The sequence below is a fragment of the Dinoponera quadriceps genome, unplaced genomic scaffold, assembly GCF_001313825.1.
Source record: "Dinoponera quadriceps isolate SergipeBrazil2010 unplaced genomic scaffold, ASM131382v1 scaffold676, whole genome shotgun sequence".
In the NCBI taxonomy this organism is placed as follows: Eukaryota; Metazoa; Arthropoda; class Insecta; order Hymenoptera; family Formicidae; genus Dinoponera; species Dinoponera quadriceps.
The window spans coordinates 1,228,042-1,255,770 of record NW_014554818.1 but is presented as its reverse complement, the minus strand read 5'-3'; the positions used below and the strand labels follow the sequence as shown (position 1 = coordinate 1,255,770).

General features: G+C 37.9%; 6 protein-coding genes across 12 annotated transcripts; 2 read left to right on the top strand and 4 right to left on the bottom strand.

Moving 5' to 3' along the window:
- Positions 1-827: 827 nt before the first annotated feature.
- LOC106742203 lies at positions 828-2,097 on the bottom strand. The gene is made up of 4 exons (XM_014614935.1): positions 1,825-2,097; positions 1,451-1,664; positions 1,171-1,364; positions 828-1,065 (listed from the first exon to the last, which is right to left on the bottom strand). The coding sequence occupies exons 2-4, from the start codon at positions 1,645-1,647 to the stop codon at positions 887-889; spliced, it is 570 nt and encodes a 189-aa protein (XP_014470421.1). The 5' UTR covers positions 1,648-1,664; positions 1,825-2,097; the 3' UTR covers positions 828-886.
- Positions 2,098-2,181: 84 nt separating this feature from the next.
- On the bottom strand, positions 2,182-9,534 carry LOC106742201. 3 transcript variants are annotated; one of them, XM_014614931.1, is made up of 23 exons: positions 9,401-9,534; positions 9,191-9,217; positions 8,923-9,109; positions 7,731-8,798; positions 7,139-7,521; positions 6,954-7,067; positions 6,719-6,868; positions 6,495-6,655; positions 6,276-6,366; positions 5,947-6,129; positions 5,620-5,857; positions 5,425-5,515; positions 5,121-5,332; positions 4,833-5,031; positions 4,401-4,652; positions 4,203-4,322; positions 3,988-4,130; positions 3,727-3,913; positions 3,569-3,656; positions 3,378-3,497; positions 3,097-3,267; positions 2,923-3,027; positions 2,182-2,519 (listed from the first exon to the last, which is right to left on the bottom strand). In XM_014614931.1, the coding sequence occupies exons 3-23, from the start codon at positions 9,062-9,064 to the stop codon at positions 2,343-2,345; spliced, it is 4,395 nt and encodes a 1,464-aa protein (XP_014470417.1). In that variant the 5' UTR covers positions 9,065-9,109; positions 9,191-9,217; positions 9,401-9,534; the 3' UTR covers positions 2,182-2,342. The 3 variants fall into 3 exon arrangements, with proteins under 3 accessions (XP_014470417.1, XP_014470416.1, XP_014470419.1); XM_014614930.1 differs by lacking the exon at positions 9,191-9,217; XM_014614933.1 differs by lacking the exons at positions 8,923-9,109; positions 9,191-9,217; positions 9,401-9,534 and having other exon boundaries at positions 7,731-8,366; positions 8,513-8,529.
- Positions 9,535-10,052: 518 nt separating this feature from the next.
- LOC106742157 (tubulin-specific chaperone D) lies at positions 10,053-16,244 on the top strand. The gene is made up of 19 exons (XM_014614838.1): positions 10,053-10,166; positions 10,267-10,625; positions 10,795-10,973; positions 11,211-11,349; positions 11,447-11,633; positions 11,746-11,968; positions 12,053-12,201; positions 12,267-12,496; positions 12,911-13,050; positions 13,136-13,241; positions 13,362-13,539; positions 13,657-13,815; positions 13,926-14,129; positions 14,300-14,464; positions 14,554-14,678; positions 14,900-15,054; positions 15,139-15,337; positions 15,548-15,850; positions 15,937-16,244. The coding sequence occupies exons 2-19, from the start codon at positions 10,284-10,286 to the stop codon at positions 16,216-16,218; spliced, it is 3,465 nt and encodes a 1,154-aa protein (XP_014470324.1). The 5' UTR covers positions 10,053-10,166; positions 10,267-10,283; the 3' UTR covers positions 16,219-16,244.
- Positions 16,186-21,120, bottom strand: LOC106742159 (alpha-(1,3)-fucosyltransferase 10). 5 transcript variants are annotated; one of them, XM_014614843.1, is made up of 9 exons: positions 20,418-21,120; positions 19,095-19,256; positions 18,704-18,860; positions 18,565-18,601; positions 18,367-18,491; positions 18,051-18,270; positions 17,685-17,874; positions 17,426-17,603; positions 16,186-17,292 (listed from the first exon to the last, which is right to left on the bottom strand). In XM_014614843.1, the coding sequence occupies exons 3-9, from the start codon at positions 18,770-18,772 to the stop codon at positions 16,804-16,806; spliced, it is 1,308 nt and encodes a 435-aa protein (XP_014470329.1). In that variant the 5' UTR covers positions 18,773-18,860; positions 19,095-19,256; positions 20,418-21,120; the 3' UTR covers positions 16,186-16,803. The 5 variants fall into 5 exon arrangements, with proteins under 5 accessions (XP_014470329.1, XP_014470330.1, XP_014470328.1 ...); XM_014614844.1 differs by lacking the exon at positions 20,418-21,120 and adding an exon at positions 19,746-19,825; XM_014614842.1 differs by lacking the exon at positions 20,418-21,120 and adding an exon at positions 19,746-19,823 and having other exon boundaries at positions 19,095-19,678.
- LOC106742160 (ras-related protein Rac1) lies at positions 19,911-24,022 on the top strand. The gene is made up of 3 exons (XM_014614845.1): positions 19,911-20,255; positions 21,127-21,514; positions 21,799-24,022. The coding sequence occupies exons 1-3, from the start codon at positions 20,221-20,223 to the stop codon at positions 21,952-21,954; spliced, it is 579 nt and encodes a 192-aa protein (XP_014470331.1). The 5' UTR covers positions 19,911-20,220; the 3' UTR covers positions 21,955-24,022.
- LOC106742158 (exocyst complex component 7) lies at positions 23,979-27,700 on the bottom strand. Its single transcript, XM_014614839.1, has 6 exons — positions 27,281-27,700; positions 26,525-27,063; positions 25,891-26,442; positions 25,326-25,563; positions 24,764-25,033; positions 23,979-24,343 (listed from the first exon to the last, which is right to left on the bottom strand). Exons 1-6 carry the CDS (start codon positions 27,507-27,509, stop codon positions 24,072-24,074), a joined length of 2,100 nt encoding a protein of 699 aa, XP_014470325.1. The 5' UTR covers positions 27,510-27,700; the 3' UTR covers positions 23,979-24,071.
- Positions 27,701-27,729: the final 29 nt, after the last annotated feature.

The window sequence follows — 27,729 nt, the reverse complement described above, 5'->3', positions numbered from 1 at the left end:
ATTCCAAAAATAATCCCAGTTGGTTTGCTGCATATAAAAGGCAAAATTATTATCAAGAGGAAGAGAAAGCGTAATAATAAAATATTTTTATTACATCAGTCCGATTGTTCTTGCTTTAAGCACTTCAAAATGCTTTTTGAACGATCTCGATATAGCATCATTATCGCGAAAATTGCAGCCTATTGAATTTCGCTTACGTTTCATTATAATGGAAAATAAGTCTGACCAGCCCTTGAGTCATACTACTTGAGAAATAGAAAATACATCCATCGTTTAATCATATCACGACCTCAGTTTCTCGTTAAGTATAGTAGTGGCTCGTAGCGGAGATTGTGGAATTACAGAAAGAACGGATCTAGAAATTCCGTAAACCTGTTATTTCTGTGATTCATTCATAACTATTCGTATATTTGTGAGTGATGTACAGCTATTCCGTAAAAGCAGTACGTTTATTGGATATCACCAGCAAATTACGAATAGTTACGATTGATTCAAGCCTCTGATCGATTGCCATCTATCCAGTTTGTATAAATCGACGATCAAGTTATCGATAATCGCGTTGCAATATTCGCGATTTTATATCGTATGCGAATCGAATAGTTACGAATGATTTATATCGGGAATAATTCCGCTACAGGAGTTGCTTTCTGGAGAGGACACAGGTAATTTAGTTTTTATAACCGAACTATTATACACTAGTTGAAGAAAGAATGAGAATCTTGTACATACGCTTCATACATTTCAACGTGTGTGTTTATATTTTTCGAACCATGTGCAGCCGGTTCAACTGTAAAGAACGGGCCAAAAGTGATTTCGGTTAATCGATATGTGTAACGAAATGTTTTTATTGAGAAAGATATTGCTAAATACACGACGCGCGTGTAATTCACTTCGATCGACTGGCGAATTCCGCTTTGAGCCTCTTCATTATTTCATTCCGCTGATACACGACTTCTCTGTGGCACAGAGGTGAGAACGCGATCGGACATTCGTATTGCACGGTCTCGATACATTTCGTATCTCTCGTACCGTCCACATCGAATCTGAATTGCGAAATAGACTCCACTGAAATGCGAATAAGAATCGGATTGGAGAATCGTAAATAATAATGCGTATACTAGATTCTGTCAACAGTGGAGCCAACGCCGATCAAAGGTTGCGTCTACTTACAGCATCCGAAATCGAGGAAGAAGCAAGTCCGATGTTTAGAACTGATAACGTAGCCGTCGTCGTCGGGTTTTACGGCGTATTGCCCGTGCGCTACGTTACGGATCATCGGCAGATGGCTCAGATGTTCTGTGTATTGCACGGTATATTTCCAGTGATCGTAATTGCCGCTTTCCGCGATCACACTGAAGTCCTCTCTGTGGTAGTACGAATTGATGAAGCGTTTTAAAAAGAAAGGGGACTTCGCAAAAAAAGGCACCACTTGAAAATAATTCTTACTTACATCGTGGGATTCAATTTTTTCATGTTGCTAAAGTCAGCCACAAATTCCCACACATGTTTGGGATTTGAATCGTTTACGACGACTTCGTGTATTACTTGTTGCTTCTTCTTGTAAACGAATAGCACGTAGAAAAGTAAGGCCCCTAAGATACCGTACACGACGGTTCTCGTTTTCCATTTCATGGGATTGAGACCCATTCTCTCGCTTTCTATCTCTATTCAGCAAAATCAGAAAAATAATGTGGTAAGCATCGCGTGCGTAAAGTTCTTAAATTTCGATAATCGACGTTATTTCCGAGCGCTAGCCGACGAAACGGCTTGAAAATTTTCATTCGCTTCGCGAACGAAAACATAATCCTTTCAGATCGCACTTACCGCTGTTGTGGTTCGATACGAATACTCGCGGTTATGATGTGTGAAAAACGACTGTACTGGACAAAACGGAGAGGCCGGAAGCCGCGCGGTGATAGCGATCGCAGACTCGCCTCCGTCGTGACGTTTTTGCTTTACCAACAAGCTAACCAGTCTTCTCCACTTCGCCGCTACGTCACACGTGTGTTTCAGGGCCGGCGATAGGCTTGTTCAGAGTTGCCCGTCACTTGATTCTCTTTGACTTTCGTCAACACTTTTCTTCGAATTTACGAATAAAATCAGACACGGAAAATTATTTTCTCAAAGACGTGAGTTACGATTAGATTTTGCGAATGAGGAGAAAGATTTCACTCGAATGAATTCTGTGATACGAATATTTATTTATTACTATAAGGGAGGAGTGAACTGAGGTGCAAACCAATTTAATTTAAGTATCTAAGTGTATCATCTTAATGAAAACAAATAGAAACAGGTTATACAAAATTTCATTTGCGTAAAGCGGTTTCTATACGAATAAAATTTTACACTTCTTGAGTCGATGGATTCGCTGCTTTAGCAAGCCAAGATTTTGCGTGCGTTGACAGCAAAGTCTCCACTTCACGTATGGACATGGATTTGAAATTCAATAGCCTTGTTAAACCGTTCTGATAGCTCACCATAAGCCACAAATAGCTCCATGCGTTTGGATTCCAAGACATCTAAAAGATTGATTTATTTCGCCTTGTCGAATATTTTTTTATTTCTGATTATACTCGTTATTTTTTTTAACGAGGAATACATCTCGGATTATGCGATTAGGAGAGAGAAAGAGAGAAAGGTTTTTTCCAAGCTTCGCAAAGCCAAATGGTAATACTTGATAAAATTTACTTTGGCAGAATTTTAATTTGATTACAAAGGTATGTGTGAGCGAGAATTTATATAATATGAAAAATTTCTAAAAAGATCTCCCTTAGTTCTTCTCTCTCTCTCTCTCTCTCTCTCTCTCTCTCTCTCTCTCTCTCTTTTGCTAAAATAAAAGCAGCGAGAAAATTCAAACTGTTTGAACAATATATTTTACACTGTTTTTAGGGAAAAATTTAAAAGAAATCATCAGTGACTCACCCTGTTTACAGATGTGAATGGATGTTGTTCAACAGGAACGGATGTCAACTGATGATTGTACAAAGTGTCGTGCGATTTACCCATTCTGACGTTCTGTCTCAAATCCTGTACGATAGAAAACGGATAAACAACGAATTATATGCCTATAAATCGTTATTAAAATCGACCACTTACCATTAAATTATCGTGAAAAATAATACCGAAACGGTTTTCGCATTCACGATAGTTTGCCGGCATATAATGATAATCCTTGCAAGTCTTTTTATCGTTTTTTTTCTCATTGTTTTTGCCAGACACGTTTTGCTGTTCTTTTAAAAAATCTATCGTCTTGACGAAAGAATTTAACTGCGTCAAGGAAGGAGACGGGAGATTTTGTTATAAAAAAGAAAAGTTTCCAATTAAAAAGATCGTACATGTGCGAATGCAACGAAATGAAAGTTTCTTTTCTCTTTTACCTGCCTTTTCCTGGGTAAAAGTTTTTCCGTATATAATAATTGATGAGGAAAGATGGTTAATATTTCTCCAGCTAATGTACCATGCGCAATACAGTTAGCATAATCGGAAACGGTGATGGCCTGAAACGTGAAGTCTCATTCACTACTCAATTAGAGAGATCTAAACATAATACGCGAGTAAGTAAGCTTACGTAAGTTGGTGCATTGGTCGCCAAAATAGGACAATATTTATATCCATGTTCTCTCAGAGGTATTACATAGGAATGCGTATAGTTGAATCTAAAATACATAATTAGTTATTATCGTCGCGCGAATGTCATCGTTCTGACTCGCGTATGACAAAGTTTACCCGAGTGCATCGTCCGAACTAATAACCGAGCAAGGCCAATGTGTCATCCACGCACCGTCCACTATTATACCCCTCTGTAAATGGTTTTGCGGCATGCTCGTCTCTTCCAAGTCCCAAAATTTATACGATCTATCCACACTAGCGGAAGCTAGATATCGCTTCTCGTGGTACGGAACCAATGCTACCACTGAGCGCGTGCGACAAAAGAGAATCAAACGATTTTTTTCGCCTTTTCCTTCATGTGAAAATGATTGTACTCACTGCTGACTGCGTTGTGATGAGCGGAAAAATGTTGGAACGCGTCTATAAACCTCGTATCTTTTCGCACGTTGAGCAACAGAGGCGAAGTAGTGGTGAGATCCCACAATGCTATGTAACCGTTCGTGTAGCCTGCCGCAATGATACTAAAAAGACATCAACGTTATTTTTCTAGAATGCGGTTTGGCGAGAAATGTATGGATAAAAAAATGTGTTACTCGTGTCCGCGTTCCTTTGTCCACGATAGCTTACTACACTGCCAATTCTGCTTGTTGTTATCATATTTGGAAAGATTTATTATCAGCGTTGCTATCGGATCGGTCTTGTAAATCGGCCACCTTGATGTGAGAGAAAAATCAAAACAACGTGCTACTGAAAGCAACGAGGATCGCAATGAAATCGCAACGAAGACTCACGAATGATGTTCTGTTCTTTCGAATTTCAATTCGTCCGCAAACGGTAACGAGTAAATATTTACACATCCGTCGGAACATGCTGCCGCGAGCAATCCCATTCGTCTGAGCTCCCCCTTTCTTTCTTCCGTTTTATAATTACAAAGACCGACATCCTGGTAGCATCCGGACGGACACCATTCCAAGCACCAAACTGTACCGCTATTGTGCGCAATAGCGTACGCTAAAGTAGGCGGTCGACTTGTACTGTTATTTCTGGAAAGAACACACTTTTAAAGTAAAAATTATTCGATGAAGTAAAACGAAAAGATCGCTCAATAAAAATGCTTTAAATGTGACTCCTCAGCCAATCAGGTTCACTAAAAAAGAGTTCCGACTAGTTGTGGGGACACGCGCAATCTCAGAGCGTGCTCTTCCAATAGCTTCGAGTCTTACTTGTGATCCAATTGTCCGACATCCCATATTTGTATGACGTTCGATTCCGTATAACTCTTTCCTACTGCGTACTCGCTTTCCATAGTGGGATGCGTGCTGATCGCGACATATTGCGTAGGATTTTTGGTATACATCGGCAATGGAATAGGTAGCCAGGCTGACGCCCATATGGGACCACCGGTGAAAAATGTCGGCACATCTGAAGCGATACGTACGTATTGATTTTTAAGCGCATCGAGAGAACGGACACTTTACCTTGCTAAATATTTGCAGCGTAGCAAAACGTACCTTCGTAAATGTTGCCCTCGAATCTGCTCATACGCTTCCAGTTACCACTGACAGAATCGTCCGTATTTTTCCATGAATTGGCGTTTACAAATTTGACGGCCATTGAACTCATTAGCTCTGGGAGATACTTTGCCGCATCTTCATTTTTCAATAACGCGAAAGCATTCGGCATGTAATCTTGGAATAAGTCAAGCTCGAAATTTTTCGACTCACTGTTGCAGCAATGAAATAAAAGTCGTAAATAAGTAAGGGGGTTTTTCCCCTTGTTTAATAGAAGAAAATAATTTTGCGCGCGAGTACTTACAAGGTCAGAGTCCAGTATAAAGCTGCCTTGTAAGATTCGATTGAATATGGTTTTTGCTCTTTATTCAAAAAAGAGGCTTTATTGCTTGTTCCTAAAATTTCAGAGGCCTTTCTTGAAATATCTGACATTCAAAACGACTAACGCGATTCCATGATCGAACGTTCAAAACGGTTACGATACGTCTGTTCGACTTACTTGTACTGTCGGAGCTTACTTGCGTTACCCTTGCGGACGAACGGATCTTTCGTACGATTTCGTCGTTGAATTCAGATATACTTTCATCTGATGAAGTTGATGAAATTACCTCGTCGTCTCTCTTAAAGTCATCATCGTCACATTTCACGTATTCTTCGTTCGAATGAGATTTCGCTATGTGATTCTCAATCTCGTCTCTAGTATCTGCCAAGAACTTGCAAATTTTGCACATAAAATTCTAAAATGGAAAAGAAATAATTTAATTTATGCTTACATGTTCGTCTTATCTCAGATGTAGTTGCGATTAGGGAATGTAAGGAAATGTACCTCTTGCGGAGTAAAATTACATTGAGAATAATGTTCACAGATACTTTTGTAGGAGGAACACATATAAGTGCATCCTATTTGTCTGCAGGATACAGAACCCCGAGAAGCCAACTCTTTCTTCCATAGACCTTTCCAAACCGGTGGTACTTTCTTCTTCAATTCCGGCTCTTGTATCGCATTTTTCTAAATGTGTAAAAAAACGTCTTAATAGTCCGAAATATTTTAAATTATCCAAAGAACAAAATTGGTCATTGACGCGCGTATTGTATACTTGGATGTGTTTATGTAAAGGTATAATAATGAATGTAAAACTAAAGTTAAAAGCGTACAAGCGTCGTTGAATCAAGCTTGATTCTTCTTGTCGTGCATGGATTTTGTTCCCTCATAGATTCGGCATACTTTTGTATCTTTGGTACTGCTCTGTAATTGGGAGATACATATCACTTTATCGTACGCTTATACACGAGAGATGGATTGCACACTTGTTACTTTTGTGTATGAGTGTGTGTGCACAATCTCTATATTTTAATATATTTAATTCAATTTACTTCTCCGCCGCTTTCCGTTTAACTTTTTCCGTCAGTACAGCCGGCACTTCCTGACTTTTATTTCGTTCCAATTGTCTATGATAACGCTCATGTATTTCCATTGAGGAAGGCATCATAACAGCGTGGCAAATGGGGCATGTCATCATCAGGGCTTGTTTCTCCTATGACAAAAATAGATCAAAGTAAAATACACATGTATATATAGATTTTTTTCTTATACTTACTTCCTGTGATTTTCCACAAAATTGCATATGCGATATAAAACCACTGGCGCTTCGTCTTGCGGATCCACATTTTTCACAAGTCAAATTTTTCTTTTTCTTCACAGCAAACGATAGTACACTCCTTAACAATTTAATGTCATTTTCAAAATCCTGTAAAGAAACACTTGTGTTTATTGTACAAAATTTTTTCACGCGATGAAAAATTTCGTAGTATTATTGAAAATTAGGTTAATACCAATTTTACTTCATCTTGTCGCCAGGCCATGTTATTGTGTCGATATAAGTTGTGCGAATGCCATTGTTTTTTCAGTACTTGTTGCTCACATTTAGCACACGTTACCAATTGCATCTGTTGGCAAAAGTTTCACCCGAGTTACTTGTCGCATACAATACGAATTTTTCAAACCTATCGCAACTTACATCTTTCGCGATATTCGCAGCATCCATGTTTCCGATTTCTATGTCAGCTGCCGCCGCATCTGCATCATGTAAATTCGATTCGTTCTTTGTTTCTTTCGATTGAGAAACATATTTTTTCTCTGCAGTTTTAGGTATGTACTCCATATCTGAATAATCTTGCACTGTTCCTCTACCGCGACCTCGACCCCGACCATGACGACCTCGGTTTTGACCTCGGCGACGTCCTTTGCCTCGACCAATTTGCTTCTCAGTCTCAACTATATCCGTTATTTCGCTTCCGTCGCTTGAACCGCTTGCATCCTGATTAATCGCAATTTTACTAGCGCGTCTTTTACCGCAAGCCATGACTTCGATAGTGGTATCAGGAATTTCTTTCGACGTCCCTGAGGGAAATTTTTATAATTTTCACCATGAAATTCAATGCTGTGAAATATAATGAAAATTAAAATATAATTCTGAAAAGTAATAAAAAAAAAAAACGTTTGAAATATACCATGTGTGAAATCTACTAAATTAAACTGAGAATTGCATATATTGATGAAATGGAGCCAATTAAGAGAGTATTTCAACAAAATATTTTCATCAGGAGTACCATAGACTTCCGGCTTCTTTTTTGATGTATTTTCGTTCGCACTATTATTCACCGTCTTTCTGGGTCTACCTCTTTTCCTTGCGACTGGTTTCACAGATATAGATAACTGATTTTGTTCGCCATCCTTCACATCCGTTTCGTTCATTTGATACGCATCTTCGTGTATTACATCGTCCATCTTTCGTGAATCCGTATTCGTAGTCTCTGACACAAAAGTACCTAAACTTGAATGCGCGTTATCGTGGAATGCTTGAGATTGAATTTCTTGCCTCGTGTCATGTTTCTGCTCGTCGTATACCGTATCTTCCACCGTGCAGGTTTCCGTTAAATTAACATTCGTTAATGCCGACTGAATTCTATTCGCAGATGATTGTCCGAGAATTGACAGGTCGGCAATACTTTCAACTTTGACCAATGTTAATTCTGTTTCGTTGCAAATCTTTATCGAATTTTTATCTGCAGGCAGTGACTCTATAGGTTTAGCTGGTGTTGTAGTTACTTTGCTCTTTGCTCTCACAACCTTAATTTTTCTCATATTAACTTCTTCATCGACATTCTTTCTCTCCGTAAACAATGCTTTCATTTTATCATCTTTAGTTGGAGAAGATAATGACTGCTTTTTTTCAGGTGGTATCTCTGATGTATAATGTAAATGTGTTTTTTCAGTTTTACATGTTACATCTTTTTTCATATCAGTACTGATAATATCACTTATATTGCTATTAAGATGCTTTCTAGGCATTAATTTAGTTTCACATCTTGCATCGTGTATAGTAACTAACCTTGAAGATACAGGTACTTTGTTTACATCACATGATTTTGTAATTGTTTTGTCTCTTTCTGCATCATCTGACTCTGTATCTATTTTACGTTCTACTTTGTCAGATTCGTTTCCCGCAAATCTAATAGAGACTTTCGGATTGTTCCAAGTAGAAAGCAATGTTCCTTTATGAGTGCAATTACAGTCGTGTGTTTTTAAGTCATCAGATGTGCCCTCACACTTATAATTAGTAATAATATGAGGACAATTACTGCTTAATGTTTCTTCGTTACATTTCCTTGGTATTTCTGACAACAATAAAACAGAAGTTAGGATTATTAAGCTTTAAGATCTCATGCTTTAAAGAATATTAAAGATATATCTACACACATAAATATATATATATATATATGAATATTCACAAGATGTTACCATTGACGGAAATGTTTTGCAGTACATTAGGTGGAAGAATAAACATTTTCATACTAGTCTTGGAAGTCGTATCATACGATTTAAGCGTATTAATAGATTTATTTTCACATAGTTTATCAGATATGACATCCTTATCATTCATACTTGGGTAATCCTCATTCTCCGCAGAACATGAAACCGGTCAAGTCTATAAATTCGAAGTTAAACATCTCAGTTACAACTTTTAAAAATAAATTTACGTAAATTTACATGTCGTGACATGTTTTACCTGCCAAGATGCTCTACTCACACAATGCTATGAAAAAATATGTAATCTTATAACTTGATTATTATTATGAATAAATGAATTACACGATTATTAATTTTCGACGAGATGTAGATCAGGTTAGGTTAGATGAATCGCACAATCATAATATATGTACGTATAACTTTACGTTAGTTCATAATTAATATCAATTTTTTTCAATATTTTACTTACCGCACTATGATTGAAATAACATTTTACGTACAGCGTCACATATAGCTCTGTCCCCTCATCTCGTAACAACTGCGTAGCCGACTTGCATTAAAGTGCTGTCGCATGGACAACGAAATAGCGGAACAGTAAAGCGGAATGGAAAAACGGAACGGAAAGTAGTGGGAGAATAACCAATTGGAACCATATGGTCTTTTTAGCTCTACTGCTGAACTAGTGCAATAAGTTAGAATAGGAAACATGTATATTTTGTCTCGCTCTAATGGTGTTTTCGATTCGCTGACTCGACTCAGGGTCATCGTACTACTGCATTCTGATTCTACGTTCTGATGTTTTTTTTAAAAGTGCACCAATCAGAATGATGACCCTGAGTCGAGTCGAATTAGTAAATCGAAAAAGTTATAATCGTACGAATTCGAGAATCGGGTCCCAGTGTCTCTCGGGACTTATGATTGGGTTGTGTCCAATTGTGTCCAACACACCCATATCTTTCCATAGTTGTAGAAAATATAATAAGAAAAGCTGTGCAATGACAACCTAAGCTAGTGATATTATCGTTAAAAAGTTACAAGATAAAGCTACAGTTATCATTTTGTTGACAATTATATCCCGTTCTACTCCTTACTAAAATTCCTAGATAATACTAACCAATTCCTATAATCCCTATACACAATCTGCGGAAGTGATGTAGAAAAAATGCCGCCGGCTTTCCGCAATCAAAGGTGAGAGAGAGAGAGAGAACATGCCAGCTGGAGCTGTCACAATCCATGTAAGGTTATGATTTCGATTATTCGTACGACGGCATTTAATTGACGTGTGTCGCGTACGACTGTTGTTGCGGTATATATCAAATTTGTGATTCTCGACAGAACGAATCTTACGAACAATGGTGTTGAATGATTATCCGGATCCAGAAAGGGTGGGATGTGGTTTTAACGCGTTTAAAGAGATAGACGAAGTGACCGCCCTGATAGTGGAATTGAGAAAGTCAGACTTATCGCCGAGTCTAGTGGAGAGGAATAGGGATCGTTTCAACTTTATTTTGTCTCAATATCAAGATCAGCATCAACTTCTAGACCCATATCTTGAGAGGATTCTGGGATCTTTGTTATCTATTATAAAAGATGATGGCTGTGCAGAAAACATCAAGCATAACACGTTCAAATATTTATTTATCATCATGTCCGTAAAAACATATAAAAAGATCGTTACTTACCTTCCACACGAGGTATGCGTTGTCACTTGATATTAAATCAATGAAATTTTCATATTATCATAAAAGCAAATGCTTGATCCAAGTTTTGTATTTATCTGAAAGTACAATGTCTTCTCTGTATATTATATTCTAAAGCTTGTGATGAATAGTTTTAATGTTTATAGTACATATTTTGTTATAGGTGGTAGATCTTTTACCTGTACTAAGAATGCTTGAGAAGCAAAATTCAAACGACGTTGAGACCTGGGAAACTCGATATGTTCTCCTTGTTTGGTTATCTATTATTTCAAAAATACCTTTTCCCTTATCTCGTCTAGAGACATCTGAGAATGTAGAATCAGAACAGACTATTGTTGTCAGGTATTATCATCTTCTAGATTATGTATGAAGAAAAATATTTAATCAAAGGACACATTATATGTCGCATTTATGGATTAATTAACTTCTTTAATTAATAATTTAAAAATTTGAGTGATATTTGGAAAATGGTAAAAGGACTTAAAGCATCATATATATATATATATATATATATATATATATACATATATATATATATAATACTGTGCATTAGACTTTGATTTGAATAATATGTTCCAGGATCTTAAAAGTATGTAAATTATATTGCTTGTCAAAAGATGCTTGTGCTGTAGCAGCAGTATTCTTAATATCAAACTTTTTAACAAGGTCTGATGTCAAAAAATTATATCTGGAAGAAATGATAATGTGGTGCTTAAAGGTGATGCCCTCGCAATATTAGATATTACTTCAATGTGAAAACATCAGCCATATGAAAATTTCATTTTAATGAATTTATTGTAATTTCAATATTTCAGTGCATAGAAGATGATCCTTTGAGACATGGACCTTTGGCTGTAATTGCCTCGATATTAAAACATAGTGCCAGAGAAGATGTTAAACCATATAGTCAAATGCTTCTTGATAATATGTTGAAACTTCACTTAAATGACAATCCAGCAGACCTTATCAGAAAATTTGGGATAAAGGTTGTTCAGCGCATAGGTATCTCGACACAGTCAACTTCCTCAATATTAAATATACACTGTCATTAATGTGCACCATGCATTTATATCTTATAGATTTTAATACTTTACTACAATCCGACATCCGATAGGTTTGGTGTTGTTGAGAACAAAATTAGCATCTTGGCGATATCAGAAGACAAGCCGACCGATAAACATTATACCGAATGTTAAGGCGGATTATATTATCGAAAATGTTACCGATCTTAAGAAAACTATTTCTAACGACAACGAAGATCAGGAAATTCCTCCGGCTATTGAAGATATTATAGAACAACTCATACAGGGTCTTCGGGATAAAGCAATCACTATAAGGTACGTGTATGCTTTTTGCTTCGACCATATACTCGTCCTTATAAATAATGTAATTCATTGCGAATAATGTTATATACGTATTAGATGGTCCGCAGCGAAAGGTATCGGCAGAATAACAGCGAGACTACCGGTTGACTTAGCCGATGATGTGTTAGGGTTCGTATTGAATCTGTTTTCCGGACGTGAATCCGATTCGGCGTGGCACGGTGGTTGTTTGGCGCTCGCGGAACTCGGTACGTTTTGCACGTTTCATCTTCATCATCTAGCATCTTCTATCATCTTTACTTAAAAATTTTAGGAAGGCGTGGCTTATTGCTGCCTCATCGTTTAAGCGACGTTATTCCAGTAGTTCTACAGGCTTTAGTCTTCGATGAACCTCGAGCCTATGGATCGATCGGTTATCTCATCAGAGACGCCGCTTGTTACATATGCTGGTCTTTCCCGAGAGCTTACGATCCTCACGTTTTCGAACCTTATGTCAAGGAAATTGCGGCAATGTTATTGGTGGTAACATGCTTCGATAGAGAGGTATAAATTGTATACACACTTCTTTATCTCAAATTTGTCCCTTCTTTTTCTTATTTATTCTTACCGATTTTACTGCAGATTCTTTAACCAATTTAGAAATGATTTTTTCTCAACGAAGCTATTCTAGATATCTAGTAATATATTACGGTAAAATGCAAGACTTCTGGTAAATTCTTTAAATACAATCAATTTTGCAAGAGTGAATGTTTTGTTTCGATAAAATTTTATTTTAACATTTAATTACCATACGAAATCAGAGTTTTTAAAGGTATAATAATATCGCTTTTGCCAAAAAGAGGTCGCCTCTGAATTGACTGAAAAAATTATGGTTAAAAAGAGATTCGGTCTGCGAAACATTTCTTGCATCATCCATTTGTGTTGTGTTTTATAATCCGTATAATGTTGCGTCGGTAGATAAACTGTCGGAGGGCAGCATCCGCTGCATTTCAAGAAAATGTTGGCAGACAGGGCAACTTTCCACATGGTATAGATATACTGACTGTCGCTGATTATTTCGAAGTTGGTGTGAGGAGCCACACATACCTGAAAATCAGGTATAGATTCCATCGAGTAAATCACATACACACACAATCCATGTGACTTTCGAGTAATACTAATTTGCAACGTTGTTCCCTACAGTGTCCAAATTGCACAATATGAGGAATATACAAAACCGTTGATAGACCATCTAGTTGCCAAAAAAGTTACACACTGGGACACTGCAATTAGAGAACTTTCAGCTAGAGTAAGTTTATATTTTAGTAGTAATATTCTAAAATTCTCAGTAAACAGTAAAGTGTATTATCAGTTCCCTACATATCAGTAAATTTTCAGTTCCCTACATATTATTAATAATTTATTGCAGTCACTTTTCAATTTGACGGCAGCTGATCCACATTATATGATAAGCACGGTACTACCGACTTTGTTGGACATGTTAAATTCTATCGATTTAAACGTTAGACACGGTGCAGTATTAGCAACTGCGGAGATCCTCGAAGCTTTATATAATCATTTTAACGACAAGATTGAAAATATCATTGGTAAGAATATATAAAAACGTAATATCATCGTTTATATTTTTTAAGCGATAAAAGGAAGATCGTTCTTATTTCTCTTTGCGTATACACTCTCTAATATACTCTAATGGATCTTTCCAGGAACCACGGCTGTGTCTGACATACAAGACATTGTACGAATTTTTAGAAGTAGAGGACAATTTAAAGGACTCGGGGGAGAGCTGATGAAACAAGCTTGTGCTGTGCTAATCAAGAAATGTTCTATCGTTCACTTCCCTATTCATATGACTGATGTTGTAGGCAAGTATAACGAAGTATTATAATTTAAAACGAGTTTTGACTTACTCTGATACTACCTTTGTTAACACAGTACTTAACGTAATAACATTTATATTGCGAATATAATATAGATGATTGGCAGAAGCTATTGGAAGAATGTTTGAGCCACGAGGTGTCGGCAGTTAAATTAAAAGCAGCCGAAGCTCACACAAACTTTTTTGTAGAATACTATATAGACATCGATTATGATGCTCGGAGTGCTGTAATTAATCGTTATTTGGAATCTCTGCGATCGAGCAATCAGTCTATCAGGATAGGTTTCGCACAAGCAATCGGTAAGTCGAAGAATTGTGTGTATTCGTCTAAAGCTTCATCTTCAGCAGATATCCTATAATGCGGAACGTATTTCCCGCATTATTGACGATAAAATGCTAAACTCGCAAGAACGTACAAAATGCTGGAGCCTAATTTACAAGTATATGCATCATTGGTTTGATTTGCACAGGTCATTTTCCATTATTCGTTGTTCGCGAAAGAGTGAAAGATATTATAGAAGCGTTAATAATGTGCACCGATATATCTGCAAGCACGTTAAAATGGGCAGAAAGTAGGAAAGAAGCTCTGCATTCTTTAATAATGATATGCCAAACGTTAGGAATTGACGAAGCAGGTGAATTTTTATCGTTCAGTTTCTCGACATATTTCTGCTGATAATCTGTATATAGAATTGAGCGGAAACGAAGAAATGTATATTTTCAGACAAGTGGCAATCGTTTATGCCTGATCTGTATAATTGTTATCTATTGGCTCTTAAAGAGTACACGATAGATAGCCGCGGGGACATAGGCGCTTGGGTGAGAGAAGCTGCTATGATCGGATTACATGTACGTAGATCTCAGAAAACAATGCGAAAGTTACTTTCGTCAATGTGTGCCAAGAGTTTATACATGTTTTTTTTTTCCAAATGCTCTAACTTGTAAAGAATGTATCAATCCTTCGACATTTCCCCAACGAAACAAAGTCAATTTCAAACTTGAGATGCAACAGAAAATCTATTGTTGATATAATCATATGTAGAACTTGTGTAAACTTAATTTTCTTCCAGATATTGACAAACTTGGTGTCACAGGCGAAACTATTATCTATATTGAATGAAAACTTGATGGCCAGCATCATCGGTGGTATCGCACAGCAGGCTGTTGAAAGAATAGACGGAATTCGAGCTCAAGCTGGTACTGTATTTAGCGCGCTTATACACAGGTAAATACATTTGAGTAAAAATACTTTTAATTTACACGGAAGAGCATGTATAGGTAACATAGAGTGTTTCAATTTCTGACACAGCGAACCAACACTTCCCAATATTCCATATCACGATGAACTGAAAACTATATTTCCTCTTAATGAATGTAAGGAGAATATCGAGTGGAGGATGGAATCTGCAACATTTCCGCGATTTATTAAGATGTTGAGTTTCCCGCCATATAAAATAAATCTGTTACGCGGAATTATATTTAGTGTTGGCGGCTTAAGCGAATCATTGGTAAATTTAATATTTGTAATCTATACACACATTATTATATATACATAATTGAGATTAAGAGATAGAGCGAAGAAATGCTAGCGTATATCATTTTCATTTCAATGTCATTTTTTTTTTCTTTGGCGTTAAAGTAGTTAAATACTAAGATTTAATTTTGCAAAGTAATTTCATCTAAATGGCCAAATATATTCCTTTCTGTGATCAATGCAGGTGAAATACTCAAGTGTGTCCCTATTTACTTATTTACAAGAGATCGACGAAGTGGGCTTGAAGGATATATGTGAAAAGATTTTAAGTATATTCGAAGAAAGTCACAAAAATGAGAGAATGATAACATCAATGTTAGCTTTTCTGGATCGTTTATTGAGTTCAGGCTGTATTCAGTCCATCTTGGATGATGCAGACAATACAATCTCGGAACATATATTGACGTTATTGAAACATGAGATAAAATTTTCCAGTAATATGAAACTGCTCATCAGTAGCATAAATGTTTTCTGTCAGTTGCTGCAAGTAAGTCTGATATTGTTGTTAAGAACCTTACGCCCATGTATATACATTTATTTACTTATATTTAAATTTATATTTTTACTCACCAGGTACGAGGTCCGGTCGCAAAGAGAGCCTTTTGTCAGTTGAGTATATTTTTGTGTCACAAATATACATGCCTGAGAAAGACTACGGCTATACGTACTTATGAGGCTTTAACTCTTTACGGAGAAGAAATGGATATAACGGAAGAGGATTTAGCAAACATACTGACAAAATTGAATGCTACAGATTGGGAACAACCTATCGCAGATTTACGTCCAATCAGAAATCAATTGTGCGAGCTAATGAAAGTACCCGCTCCAGTTTTGCAAATAAAGTCAATAAATTAAAAGAAGAGCAGAGTTTTGCACAGAGATCTTTTTTCATGAAAAGCCTTTTTTTAATATGTATTTTATTCTTACACTTATGCGGCATACAGAATGAAGCAGAGCTTAATTACTAATATGCTAAATACTTGGAGCAAAAACGAAGCACATTCTACAACGCGTGACACACTTTTCGGGACAGTTGAGTATGGCTCTATAACATACCAAACTTTATAATACTGTTTACGATCGAAAAATACTACATATATGTATACATATGAAAACATTTTTGTTTCTTTTTCTACAACACGGAGTGAATCATTTCGTAATATGTATTCGATAACAAACTTTCCTCTATTGTATTATTTTATACAAAATAAATAAAAACAAAAAGTAAAATACAATAAGTAAAATACAAAAAAGTAAAAATATATCCTTCTATAATACTAAGATACAGGGAGAGCTGAAACTCTCCTAGGAAGAGCCAAATCCTCATACTTGTATACATCGACGTATCTATTATCGTTTCTGAGATTATAAAATTTGAGTGATTGAGATACGATTGGAAATCGTATGAAATCGCAAAATTCTACGATTCTTTTGTTTGCCTCAACATTCATCGTTGTCGTACATGTACATCTTTTGCTTATTAAAACCATTTATACTAAAACTAATGTTATTAATTACGTAATGAGCTAACAACTTCGCTCCACATTTCTCAATATTCCACTGATCTATCCACCAATTATGTTCATCAATTTCGCCTGTTATTGGATCTCTTGGCAGAGGACAATCGTATTGTTGTTTCGTGACTGTATCTATTTGTAGTTTACGATTATTCTGTATTCGTTCACAGATGAAGCATTCGAATGCTTCTAAGTAATTTCCAAATTCATTAGGAACTCCTGTCGGTCTTCTTTCAAGAGAGTGTAGTAACTTATCGTTTGTGACGCGATACTCGCGGTTACCCAATTTATGAGATAAGTATTCTTCATATGCAGAATCATTTTTCACAAGTTTATGTAAAAATTGGGCGAGTTGTGCTGGCTTAGCAAAGTCTAATATTGAAATGGCAGATTTAGTATTCGGGAGCCAATCCTACAAAAGCAAGTGTATGTATATACGTTCAATATACAAATTAGATTCGATAAGACTAGAAAACGAATAGAATCTTAAAGTTAATCTTTCAAAAAAACAAATAAGAAACTGATATTTTCACATCAAACAATACCTTAAATGATGGCGATCCATAATATATAGGTACAGAACCAACGATAAGGGGTCTCCATAGTTTTTCCGTGACATAGTCTTCACAAATTGCATTTTCGAAGGCTATAGTAAACTTATATTTAGCCACAAAAGATAAAAATTCACAATTATTCAAGATATTTATATAATTGTCCTTCAACCTGAATATATATATATTTCACATATTGATAATCATCTCTACTGATAATAATGTACAAGTCACATTATGTAAAATAACATACCTGTCGTCAAGTTGAGCATTATTCAAACACTCACCATAGGAATCAATTCGAATATGTTTCATTAATTCTAAAACATAACGATCTCTATTGCTGGCAGTATCACAGTCAGATTGAATATATAATACTGGTGCTAAATTCTGTGTGTGCATTAAAGCAGTCTTCTCTTTGGTATGAACATAATACGTTTCTTCTACAAATATTCATATTCTTATATCGTTTCTTATATATACATAATTTACGTAAGATACACAAAATTTTGTGAGTCGTGCATATTAATGTTAAAGTGGGAAAAAATGCGAATCGGCTAGCATTCTCCTCTTGGTAATTTCTAGTCTCGTCGTAATGTTTTCAGGTTTGTATATTTACCTATTAATTCATCCAGACTAGGTAAATCGAGAAGCGTGAGTGGTATGTTACTAAATCTGCTAAAAGTCGAAGAGTAATTGAAAAGATTAAGCGCTTCTTCGTGAACAAGTATAGGATTATTTCTGGGAGACTCCTCATGAAGCAATCCCCATGATACGGCACTATCCCTCCAACTAGGTAAATCACGAACGCGAAGATCACTTCCGTAGAAGAGAATATTCTGTAAAGATCGGTGTGATATATCTAACGTTGAGAGTGTAAATCCGCGAATTTCGCTGTGTACAAAATAATCAAGTCGAATATGAAGGAATCATACTTTCAATCGTACGTTGCTCTGAAATGATCTGTCATGTGTGAAGTAACATTTTGTGCGTCCGCAGGCTTTCACGTGATTATTAGTACCAAACGGTGTCCACCACAACACGATAGGTATATCGTCATCTGAGCGCGGCAAGAGAAAATATTAAGATATGTTCTTGTTGGAGAAAATATCGGTATGACAGCAGTGAATTACCTGAGACAGATGGGCGGTCGTATAGCGTCACGCATAGCTGTAAAAAGAAAGAAACAGTACGCATAATTATAAAAATGTATCATCCGCGACATCTTGATTATGGTGGCACTGAAGGCACGATTTTAATTTATTCATATACCTGAAATATTACGATACATATACTCAGCGTTGTCGCAATTGCGAACATGATATGTATTTTACACGCCATTATAATTGCCGACGTATATATTTACAAATCCATCACCCATCTTTTGCGATATGTATTATCAATTATTGATATGATAATCACATATAACCTAAAAATAAAGACCAAACAAAACGTCAAACACGTAAACATTCTGGCGTCGTTCTATCTTTGTTTGACATTCAGTGAGAAACAAAGATAGAATGACGCTAGAATGCCAATACGAGCGCTCAAACGGAACCTGCTTATATTCATGAGTTCTTAAGAAATTGACCAATCACGGTCGAATGCGAGAAGAATAATCGACTGTGATTGATACTTTCTCAAGGCTTAGGACTCAAAGCACCTATTGTAGAACGGGAAACTTGGTTTTACATTGCATCAGGAGCGAATGAAGACTTCGGTGGAAACCAGACCATTGGTGTTTATGTAAAGGTCATTCTCAATGGTACTATTGACGCTTTTGGTTGGCTGTCACAAGCGTTGCGTCTTCTTGCGATCGAACGACCTTAATAGACATTAAGGATAGGCAAAATCATTGAAAAATTCATGTAAAAAAAGAAAAAAAGAAACTCGGAAGAAAAAGAGAAACGGGTCGCATGAAGTTTTGCACATTCTCCGCAAAAAATAATCCGTTCAATGGCTTTTTTATGCAGTGTAAAATAAACTTGCCATTGAATTGTACTAATAAGAAAAAAATATAATCCAAGAATTATCTCTATTGGCTGACTTTTCGGACAGCAGAGAACACATACCAATGTTGATAGAGATGAGTTAACGCAAATCGATGAGCGCTATCGACACTATGTTAGTTGTTGTCGATCGAGATTACAGTCACAACGTTATCAAGCCCGGTTTTACCAAGGAGAGTTAATGAAATCGGTCGATTAAATTCAGTTTGTCCATTGGAAAGTGTTCAATCGCATCTATCTAACAACGGAAGAGCTGGATTTAAACTCGCGTCGGTGGAACCGGGCCTTAAAATATCACGTCGTACTTTCGTTGGTTGCAGCCGCAAGAGAATCTTAAAAGAGCGTTGCGCAGGTCGTTCTACGTTACCACCCGCTGCGATCGTCGGTGTGCTCGTGCATCTTCGGGAGCATTTCGCTTTGTCGCAACAGACGGGCGCCAGCCGACCAATCAGTCGTTCGCGCGCTGCGGTCGTTCTCGTGTTTCTGTCGCGCTCAAACCTCAATCGCGTCGTCGTCCCGTTCCCGTCTCGCTCTTACACGCGCGCGCGCGCGCGCGTGCTTTTCCTCCCGGCTTCCTCTCTTTATCGCACGCAGCCCCTCCTCCTCCCTCGCGACTATCTTCCTGTCGTACCGCGCCATCGGTTCCTCCGTCCCTTCCTGCCGCGCGCTCGTTCAACGTCTCTCCCTCTCTCTCTCTCTCCCTCCCGTGAATCGACTAAGTGTATCGTCGCACGATTTTACGTGCTCCCGTGTGCATTACGGACTGTTCCAGGCTCCAGGATGCAAGCTATCAAGTGCGTGGTCGTCGGCGACGGGTACGTAATACATAGGATGGTCGTAAGGAGAGCATCGTTTACCGGAACTCGAGTGAGCAGGAGAGAACGATCGAAGGGATCGAAAGGATCCATCGTTACGGGAACGATCGCGAATGAACGAGCACGATCGAGCGAACGAATAAACAACAAACGAGTGGTTACCTTGGACGCTCTCTTAAGTCGTAGCTCCAGCTCGACCATCTCGATGTTTTTCGCGAGCGGTAGTTCACGTAACTTCTTTTAGCTCGCGTAGCTCGCAAGCCTACCACGCCCGTTGATCCGCGAAATGACGTTGACGTGTATTCACTCGCGCGCGTTTTCACGAGGACGTCACGTTTTTTCGCACGTTTCACGGCCGTTTGTCGATGCCTGCCTGACGGCTGCAGCATGTGTGCACGTATATATATATATATCATGTATGTACATACACATATCTGACATATCGAAACGCGCGAGATTAGAGTCTTGTTGAGATTGAGAGCACCGTGTCTAAATAAGAACGCGTTGAAATACTCGCGACTAGAATAATGGCCCAACTTGACATCTTGACGGCCGTTGTTGCGTGACTTCATTCTGCGGTAATTGCTCGACGAAGAAATATTTCTCGATGATAACAGTTTACACAATTAAGTAAAGTTAAATGTATGAAGTTATTACGTACAATCCAAACACACATATATCTAAAAGACGTCTTAATGTTATTTAGGAAGGAAGATAGTTGTCTGAAATTTCTGTTAGAAACGAGAGTGCTTTGAAATTTGCTGGCGGAATATTTTTTTCGAAATAAGTGCGGCCGTCAAAGTGTTAACAAAGACCCGGGTGAAACTACTAGATATTGTTACACATAAATCAATATATTTGTATTCTCTAGAGCTGTAGGTAAAACATGTTTGCTGATAAGCTACACTACCAATGCATTTCCTGGGGAGTACATTCCAACGGTATTCGACAATTATTCCGCGAATGTAATGGTCGACGGGAAGCCGATTAATCTCGGCTTGTGGGATACAGCGGGACAGGAGGATTACGACAGACTACGGCCATTGTCTTATCCACAAACTGACGTTTTTCTGATCTGCTTCTCGTTGGTAAACCCGGCGAGTTTTGAAAATGTACGTGCCAAGTGGTATCCTGAAGTGCGTCACCATTGTCCTGCCACTCCGATTATTTTGGTTGGCACTAAACTGGACCTGCGTGAAGACAAGGAGACTATTGAGCGTTTAAAAGACAAGAAACTCGCTCCCATTACTTATCCTCAGGTTCGTCTTGCAGTTTTTCCATCATGCAATACAATATATAGGAAAATTCTTTTTACAGTGTTGTTTTCTTTATAAGAGCTATTCACTATATATAAATATGTCAAGTTCTTAAATGTTGGTAAATGAAAAGAAAATTGCATAGTAAGAAATTGTTTAGCAAGAAAGAGATTTGTACATGTGGCAATCGCAAAGAAACTGAGAACATATGAAATTAATTTTCGCATTAATGTTGTAATAGCGCTTGTAATTTCATTTATATCCCAACATGTGTTTTATCTGTGTAGGGTTTGGCGATGGCGAAGGAGATCGGTGCCGTCAAATATTTGGAATGCTCAGCTTTGACACAGAAAGGCTTGAAAACTGTATTCGATGAGGCGATACGTGCCGTACTGTGCCCTGTTCTGCAAGTGAAGCCAAAGCGCAGATGTTTCCTTCTATAATATTAAATGTAACTTATGCACGATGGTACCAGGATGTGTTAAAGTGCATCGTCTCATCTCCAGTGTACCAAGCTTGAATCGAGTCCGACCGACATCGGAACCCCAGTTGTACAGCCTACATCAGCATCAACAGGCTGCAAACATCTGCCAGCATAAGCGCACAAACATCAGTTTGGTGTATTTTTCAGCGAGCGAGACACAAGAGAGAGTTTGAGAATTGCTAATTCGTAATACAAATTTCCTCTTATGCACCAGCCTTCCAGAGGAAACAGTTGAGGAGGTTTTGTGCTGTCTATACAAACAAAGCTTCCATTCTGGATCACGTAATAGGGCTATAAATTGCAACCTGACTGGATGTTCTAAGCTAAAGGAGTGTAAAAGAAGCCAAAATAACTGAACTAACGCTGTACAGTATGTTAGAGAGAGTACGTTATTAATATTATAATTAATAATTATATATGTATGGTAAAAAAAGAAGCAAAAATATTATTATATAATTGTATAAGCGTCCAAACATTGTATACTGATCAGTTTAATCAAAGAGGAAAACCATTTTATGCTATTTGCCATTGTACATTTTAGGTAGGACATACGTAGTTAACGCATTAAAAAAAGAAAAGAAACGATAATTTTCCTTATTGCGAGATTTCCACATGCATCAAGATATAAAGAGAGAAGATATTTTTTTGAGATATGCATAGTACGTGGCAAATCTGTTTGGACGATATTCATCTAGATGTTCATTAAATGTGAATACGAATAACTACGCGCGCGCACGTATACATGCATACATACATAGATCACACACAAACACTTTTTCATGTACTTAGAACAATCGTGTATACTTTTCTTTTGGTTCAGGGTATTAGATATTTGTTAACAGTTTTCACGTTATATTCTCACAAACAAGATTTGTTGGACATTAAAATGTCGATCTAATGATTTTGTGATCATTAACGTGTTAGCTTTATTTGAAAAGAATTGTACATAAGAAATTTCATTGAAAATGGCAAGGGGAGAGTGAGTGACATTAGATGAGCATTCAAATGCCACTCGATATGTAATGTGCACGTCCGATATTTAAATTCTGTTTGTATGCTGTTTAGCAATGGTAATTTTATTATGAGCTCATATGTTTCTAAAATGACAAGCAGTATAGATTACTGATTCAATTGATAGTTGTATTTTCCAAGTGGGATCAGTAAACAGTAGCAACCGCGTAACATGGCTTCCTTCTTCCACTAAATTTGTTAATACTATCGTATACATACCGTAATTTTAAGATAGTTAACTGTACAAGTTTTAATGTATGNATATATATATATATATCACCTTAAATGTCAAATCAAGTTTAGTGATTCCTCTGCTTCATTGAGTTTTTCATGTTATCAAGATCTTACAACACGAGACGTCTGTGATTAGCACAAAACATTATCTTCTCTTGCTAAAATTATCGTGTCACAGGTCGGAATCACCAAGTATTGCCATGTTTGAGAAAACTAGATATTGCTATCGCGAAGCAGAGGACGATACAAATGCTTATACGTATGAAAGAATCAGAAAGTATCGTCAACGTGATTGTGTGTGTGTGTATGTGTGTGTGTGAGAAATCAGAAAAGGTGAATGAATGAGTGAATAAATGGGAGAGCATCAGAAGAACGAGTGTATAAATAATGAGAGAGAATATTCTGTAGCGTAACAAATGTACATAATTGCTGAACTTCAAATGTATTCCTACTTATTACCACATATAGTACGCGTAGTGTGTGTATGTGTGTGCACACACATCTATTATAAGTGGTAATACGAGTCATGTACATCCATGCGTACACACACACACACACACACACACAGATCGACTTTAAATCGAAAACACGTTATTTGTTTTTTTTTTATATATATATTATAAATATATATAAATCGAGGCGCTGGACCAAGACCTAACTCAATCGTCGCAGATCCATTAACCTGTGCAATCTGTTTTCAGAGAATGAAGATTCGGTCCACAGAAAAAAAATCACAAAAATACTGTAACTAAATATGCTTTATTAAATGGGTGTTTATTAAATATTTTACTATTCCTTATCGCGAATGATCTTCGATAAATACAGCTTGTATTACGCGGCGGTGTCGAAAAATGTATTAATCAACGCCGAAATCTGGTCGGGCGTGTATTTGACATATTTGCCCGGATTTTTCGAAAATGACACGCCGCGATACTTGTTGTGGAACGCGGTGTATAAAGGTACGATCGCCTCGTGCAGTTCCTTCCTCAACTCTTCGCGTAAACGTCTATCAGGTACAGAGTAGGAACGTTGACACTTGGCCACTTCCTCGAGTTCTCTCGTAAATCCCAAAAATTTTTCCTTTAATGTTTTGGCGGCGAGATCTATGAGAGGAAATGCGTACGAAAATTAATTAAACGTGACTAACGTTTATACCCCGATAGGTCCGCTGATGGTTAAAAACAATACTTGCGTTCAACAGAAAAAGTAATTTAGCAAGCGCTTAACGATTATTGCTCCTGATTGGTACATCCTCCTGGATCTATTAAGAATCTAAATAAAAGACACAGTCACAAACAGTAATCATTAAACGCTCACTCTTTTTCTGTTGAACGCGGCTATTGTTTCAGAAAGTAGAATAGAATATAATAATACGTCATATAATGGATAAACTAAATAGACACGTTTCCTATTTATTTCCTATTGATGTCATGAGAGAAACGTATTTATTTGGTGTCTTATTTATTATAAGCTCTGTTGATCAACTTTTAAAATTTATGTCCAAATACACACACGACACGAACCTGCTTCATCTGTGGATTGTTCAAGATATGATCGTGCTTTGGCAAATGTTGTAGTGACATAATTGTTTCTGTCCTTGAAAAGTAGATCGTGATATGTCTGTTCTGCGGTTGGCTCGGCTAGTAGCAGCAGCTCCATAAGAGAACTTCGACGCAGAGCATTAACCACATAATTATGATTATTTAGCCGAAATAAAGCCCGTAATGCAAGATCAGAGTAAGACGCATCGCTTTTACTCACTAGGGCTAGATTCAATTGAGCAAGAACCTTTTCTGTAGAGAGAGAGAGAAAAAAAAAGAAACGGTTATCGTCGAATTAATAACTGATTTTTATTTTAGCTGCCTCGAATTGCGTAGAATAAACACAGAGAACAGAGGCAACAAAAAAAAAACAGTCGAATCAAATAACGCCCCATTCTGGCGCAACTTTAAATTAAGATTGGTACAAGAGAAAATGAATGAGAGAAAAAAAAAGGGAGAAAAGCAGTTTTCAAACGCACTGGTAGCGCTATGTCCATCTTACTGTTACAAATTATGTAGGATACAGAGATGCGCGCGAACTTACTGACATATACACCGAGAATCACTCTGTATCCGTTTTCCGCATTTTTTCCGGATGATATCGTTTGATCTATGTCAGTATTACGACGAAGAACAGCACCGGCTGTGTCTGCATACTCAGCTAATTGTTCCAGAAAAACTAAAACATTACTAGTTCCTTCTGCCACAGTACCATCTTTCGGCAAAACCGCACCGGATTCGTTTCTCACGCTTTCTGCAAAATCTTCCAAGGCTTTGGCACCCTGCAAAAGAAGAGAAACGAGAGAACGTTGAATTTATTTATGTTCTTTCGCAGCGTATTTTATATGAATTTTATCACAAGTTCATATTAGCTTACCATAGCAATCACCAAGAACGATCAAAACTACTATTTGTATGACCTTGGATCATAACATTAAGGTTACTTTAGTTTTTTTATATGAGAATCTATATTTTTGTCATTTTTGTAGACACGAATTTGTGACACCCTATATATATATATATATATGCTAAATATAAGATGGAATTGCATAATTTGAGAAAAATGCTTGTGAACGATATGATGATGAGAGAATAGAGAGAACACGTACAGTTGCGTTCAACGTATCGAGTACTGATGCGAACTTGGAGCGTAGCGCGTAATCACAGCCCTCGACCGTTCTCTCGAGATCGGGTTTCAATTCGCCGAGGTGCTTTAGAATCGGGAACACGACGAGAACCGCGGAGAAGTCACGTCTCGAGATGCATCGTTTGGCGCGCGTAGCTATGCTATCCCCATCGTGCGCGACGAGATCCATCGCATCGCGAACGGTAGCCTCGAGCACTTGGGCTTGCAACGAAGCCGGCAAGATTCTCGCGACCAGCGTTCGCTCAGCCTGCATGAGCTTGTGTAGGCCGGCGGTTAGCAGAAGGTAATTCTCCATCTCTTGCTCGTCCGGTGCTGCGTCCTCGATCGAGTACACGGAGAGCTGCGGAGTCGGTTTCCTGGACGCCGTCAACGACAGGTTCAACCCCGTCGTTTGCGACGCTTTCAACAACATTCTGTTCGCTTTCTTCTCCAGAGCGTGCTGCAGCCGGCGTGACGCTCTACGCCCGGCGTTCTCCTGACCACCCAGCGAGTGCCGATTCGCGAATTTGGCTCTCTGCAAACAGTCGCTTTCGTTATTATCACGCTGAGATACCACCAGGAGTGAGAATGCATTCTTTCTAACACTCTTTTTTTACCGGCATAGGACTCCCCGCGTGTGTACTACCACCGCTGGCACTCCTCTGATGTTCCTTGAGCAATTGCAAGGATCTCGAGACAATGGCGGAACGCACGGAAGCATATATCTTTATGTGTTTACGATGCCCTCTTTCCTCAAGCCAGCCAGAGATCTTGAGTAAATCGCTCATAACACTCTCTGGTAATTGACACAAAGACTGTGGCGCATCCTCGCCGCTCGTGTCCTCGTCGGAACCGATCAAATCCAAGAGCACGATAGGTAAGATTGGTTTACTTTGGCGAGTCAGAATATCATGAAACTCGGCATAAAGTAATTCCAGGCCGATCGAGAAAAGACTCGTGACATTTTCCAATTCGACGGAGCTGGGGTTGTTTTTCTGGAAATACCGTTGTGCGTTGTACAAACGGTTCATAGCTTCGAGAAAGCCGTCCAAACCGCTGGGACCGCTTGGTTCGGCGCGCACTGCATCTTCCACTTCTTGACACACACCATAATATCCGATAGCGTGATCCAGCACGCTCAACGTCTTTTCTATATCTGCGATCAAATAATTACAGCTCGATTTTTTTACGTCGATAAAGAAATAATATCAACAATTGTACATTGCGTTTCTTTGATTCTCAAGCAGTTTGCAGTTGTTCACGAGAATGGCGATATACTTGAGTTAGTAATAACTCGCGTTCAAGGGATCGCTCATTCCATCAGATACTAAAAAAGCTCAAATTACTAAATTCAATATGAAAAGATAACATACTGTGCTGTTGGGCTTGGAGATTTCCCGTCTCATTGTAAACAGGGAGTATCGTACGACGCAGTGTAGCTAAACGTTCTTCCAAGGAAGATAGTATTCCCACTGCTCCACTTGTCAATCGTCGGCTACGTTCCTCTGCCTCTCTCAGAGCCTCCAGAGCAGCAATTTCTGACTCTAATTTACATTGTATCTCGAATCGCCTCTCCGAAGTGTCAGCTCGTGTCGCGTGCATATTTTCTTCCTTCGTCTTCTACGTAAAACTGAGGCCAATTTACAACGATCAAGTTATAGGATATCGATACAAGACACGACAGTTCAGTACAGACATATTTCTCTTCGTGCAACTTGTTCCTATAGCATATCGGGTCGCCTGAAAGGATGTCACACTTTACGTACTCTTTAAATCATCACTGACTCGTCGCATTCGTGTGTCAATTGGTCCGTTCTTTTTA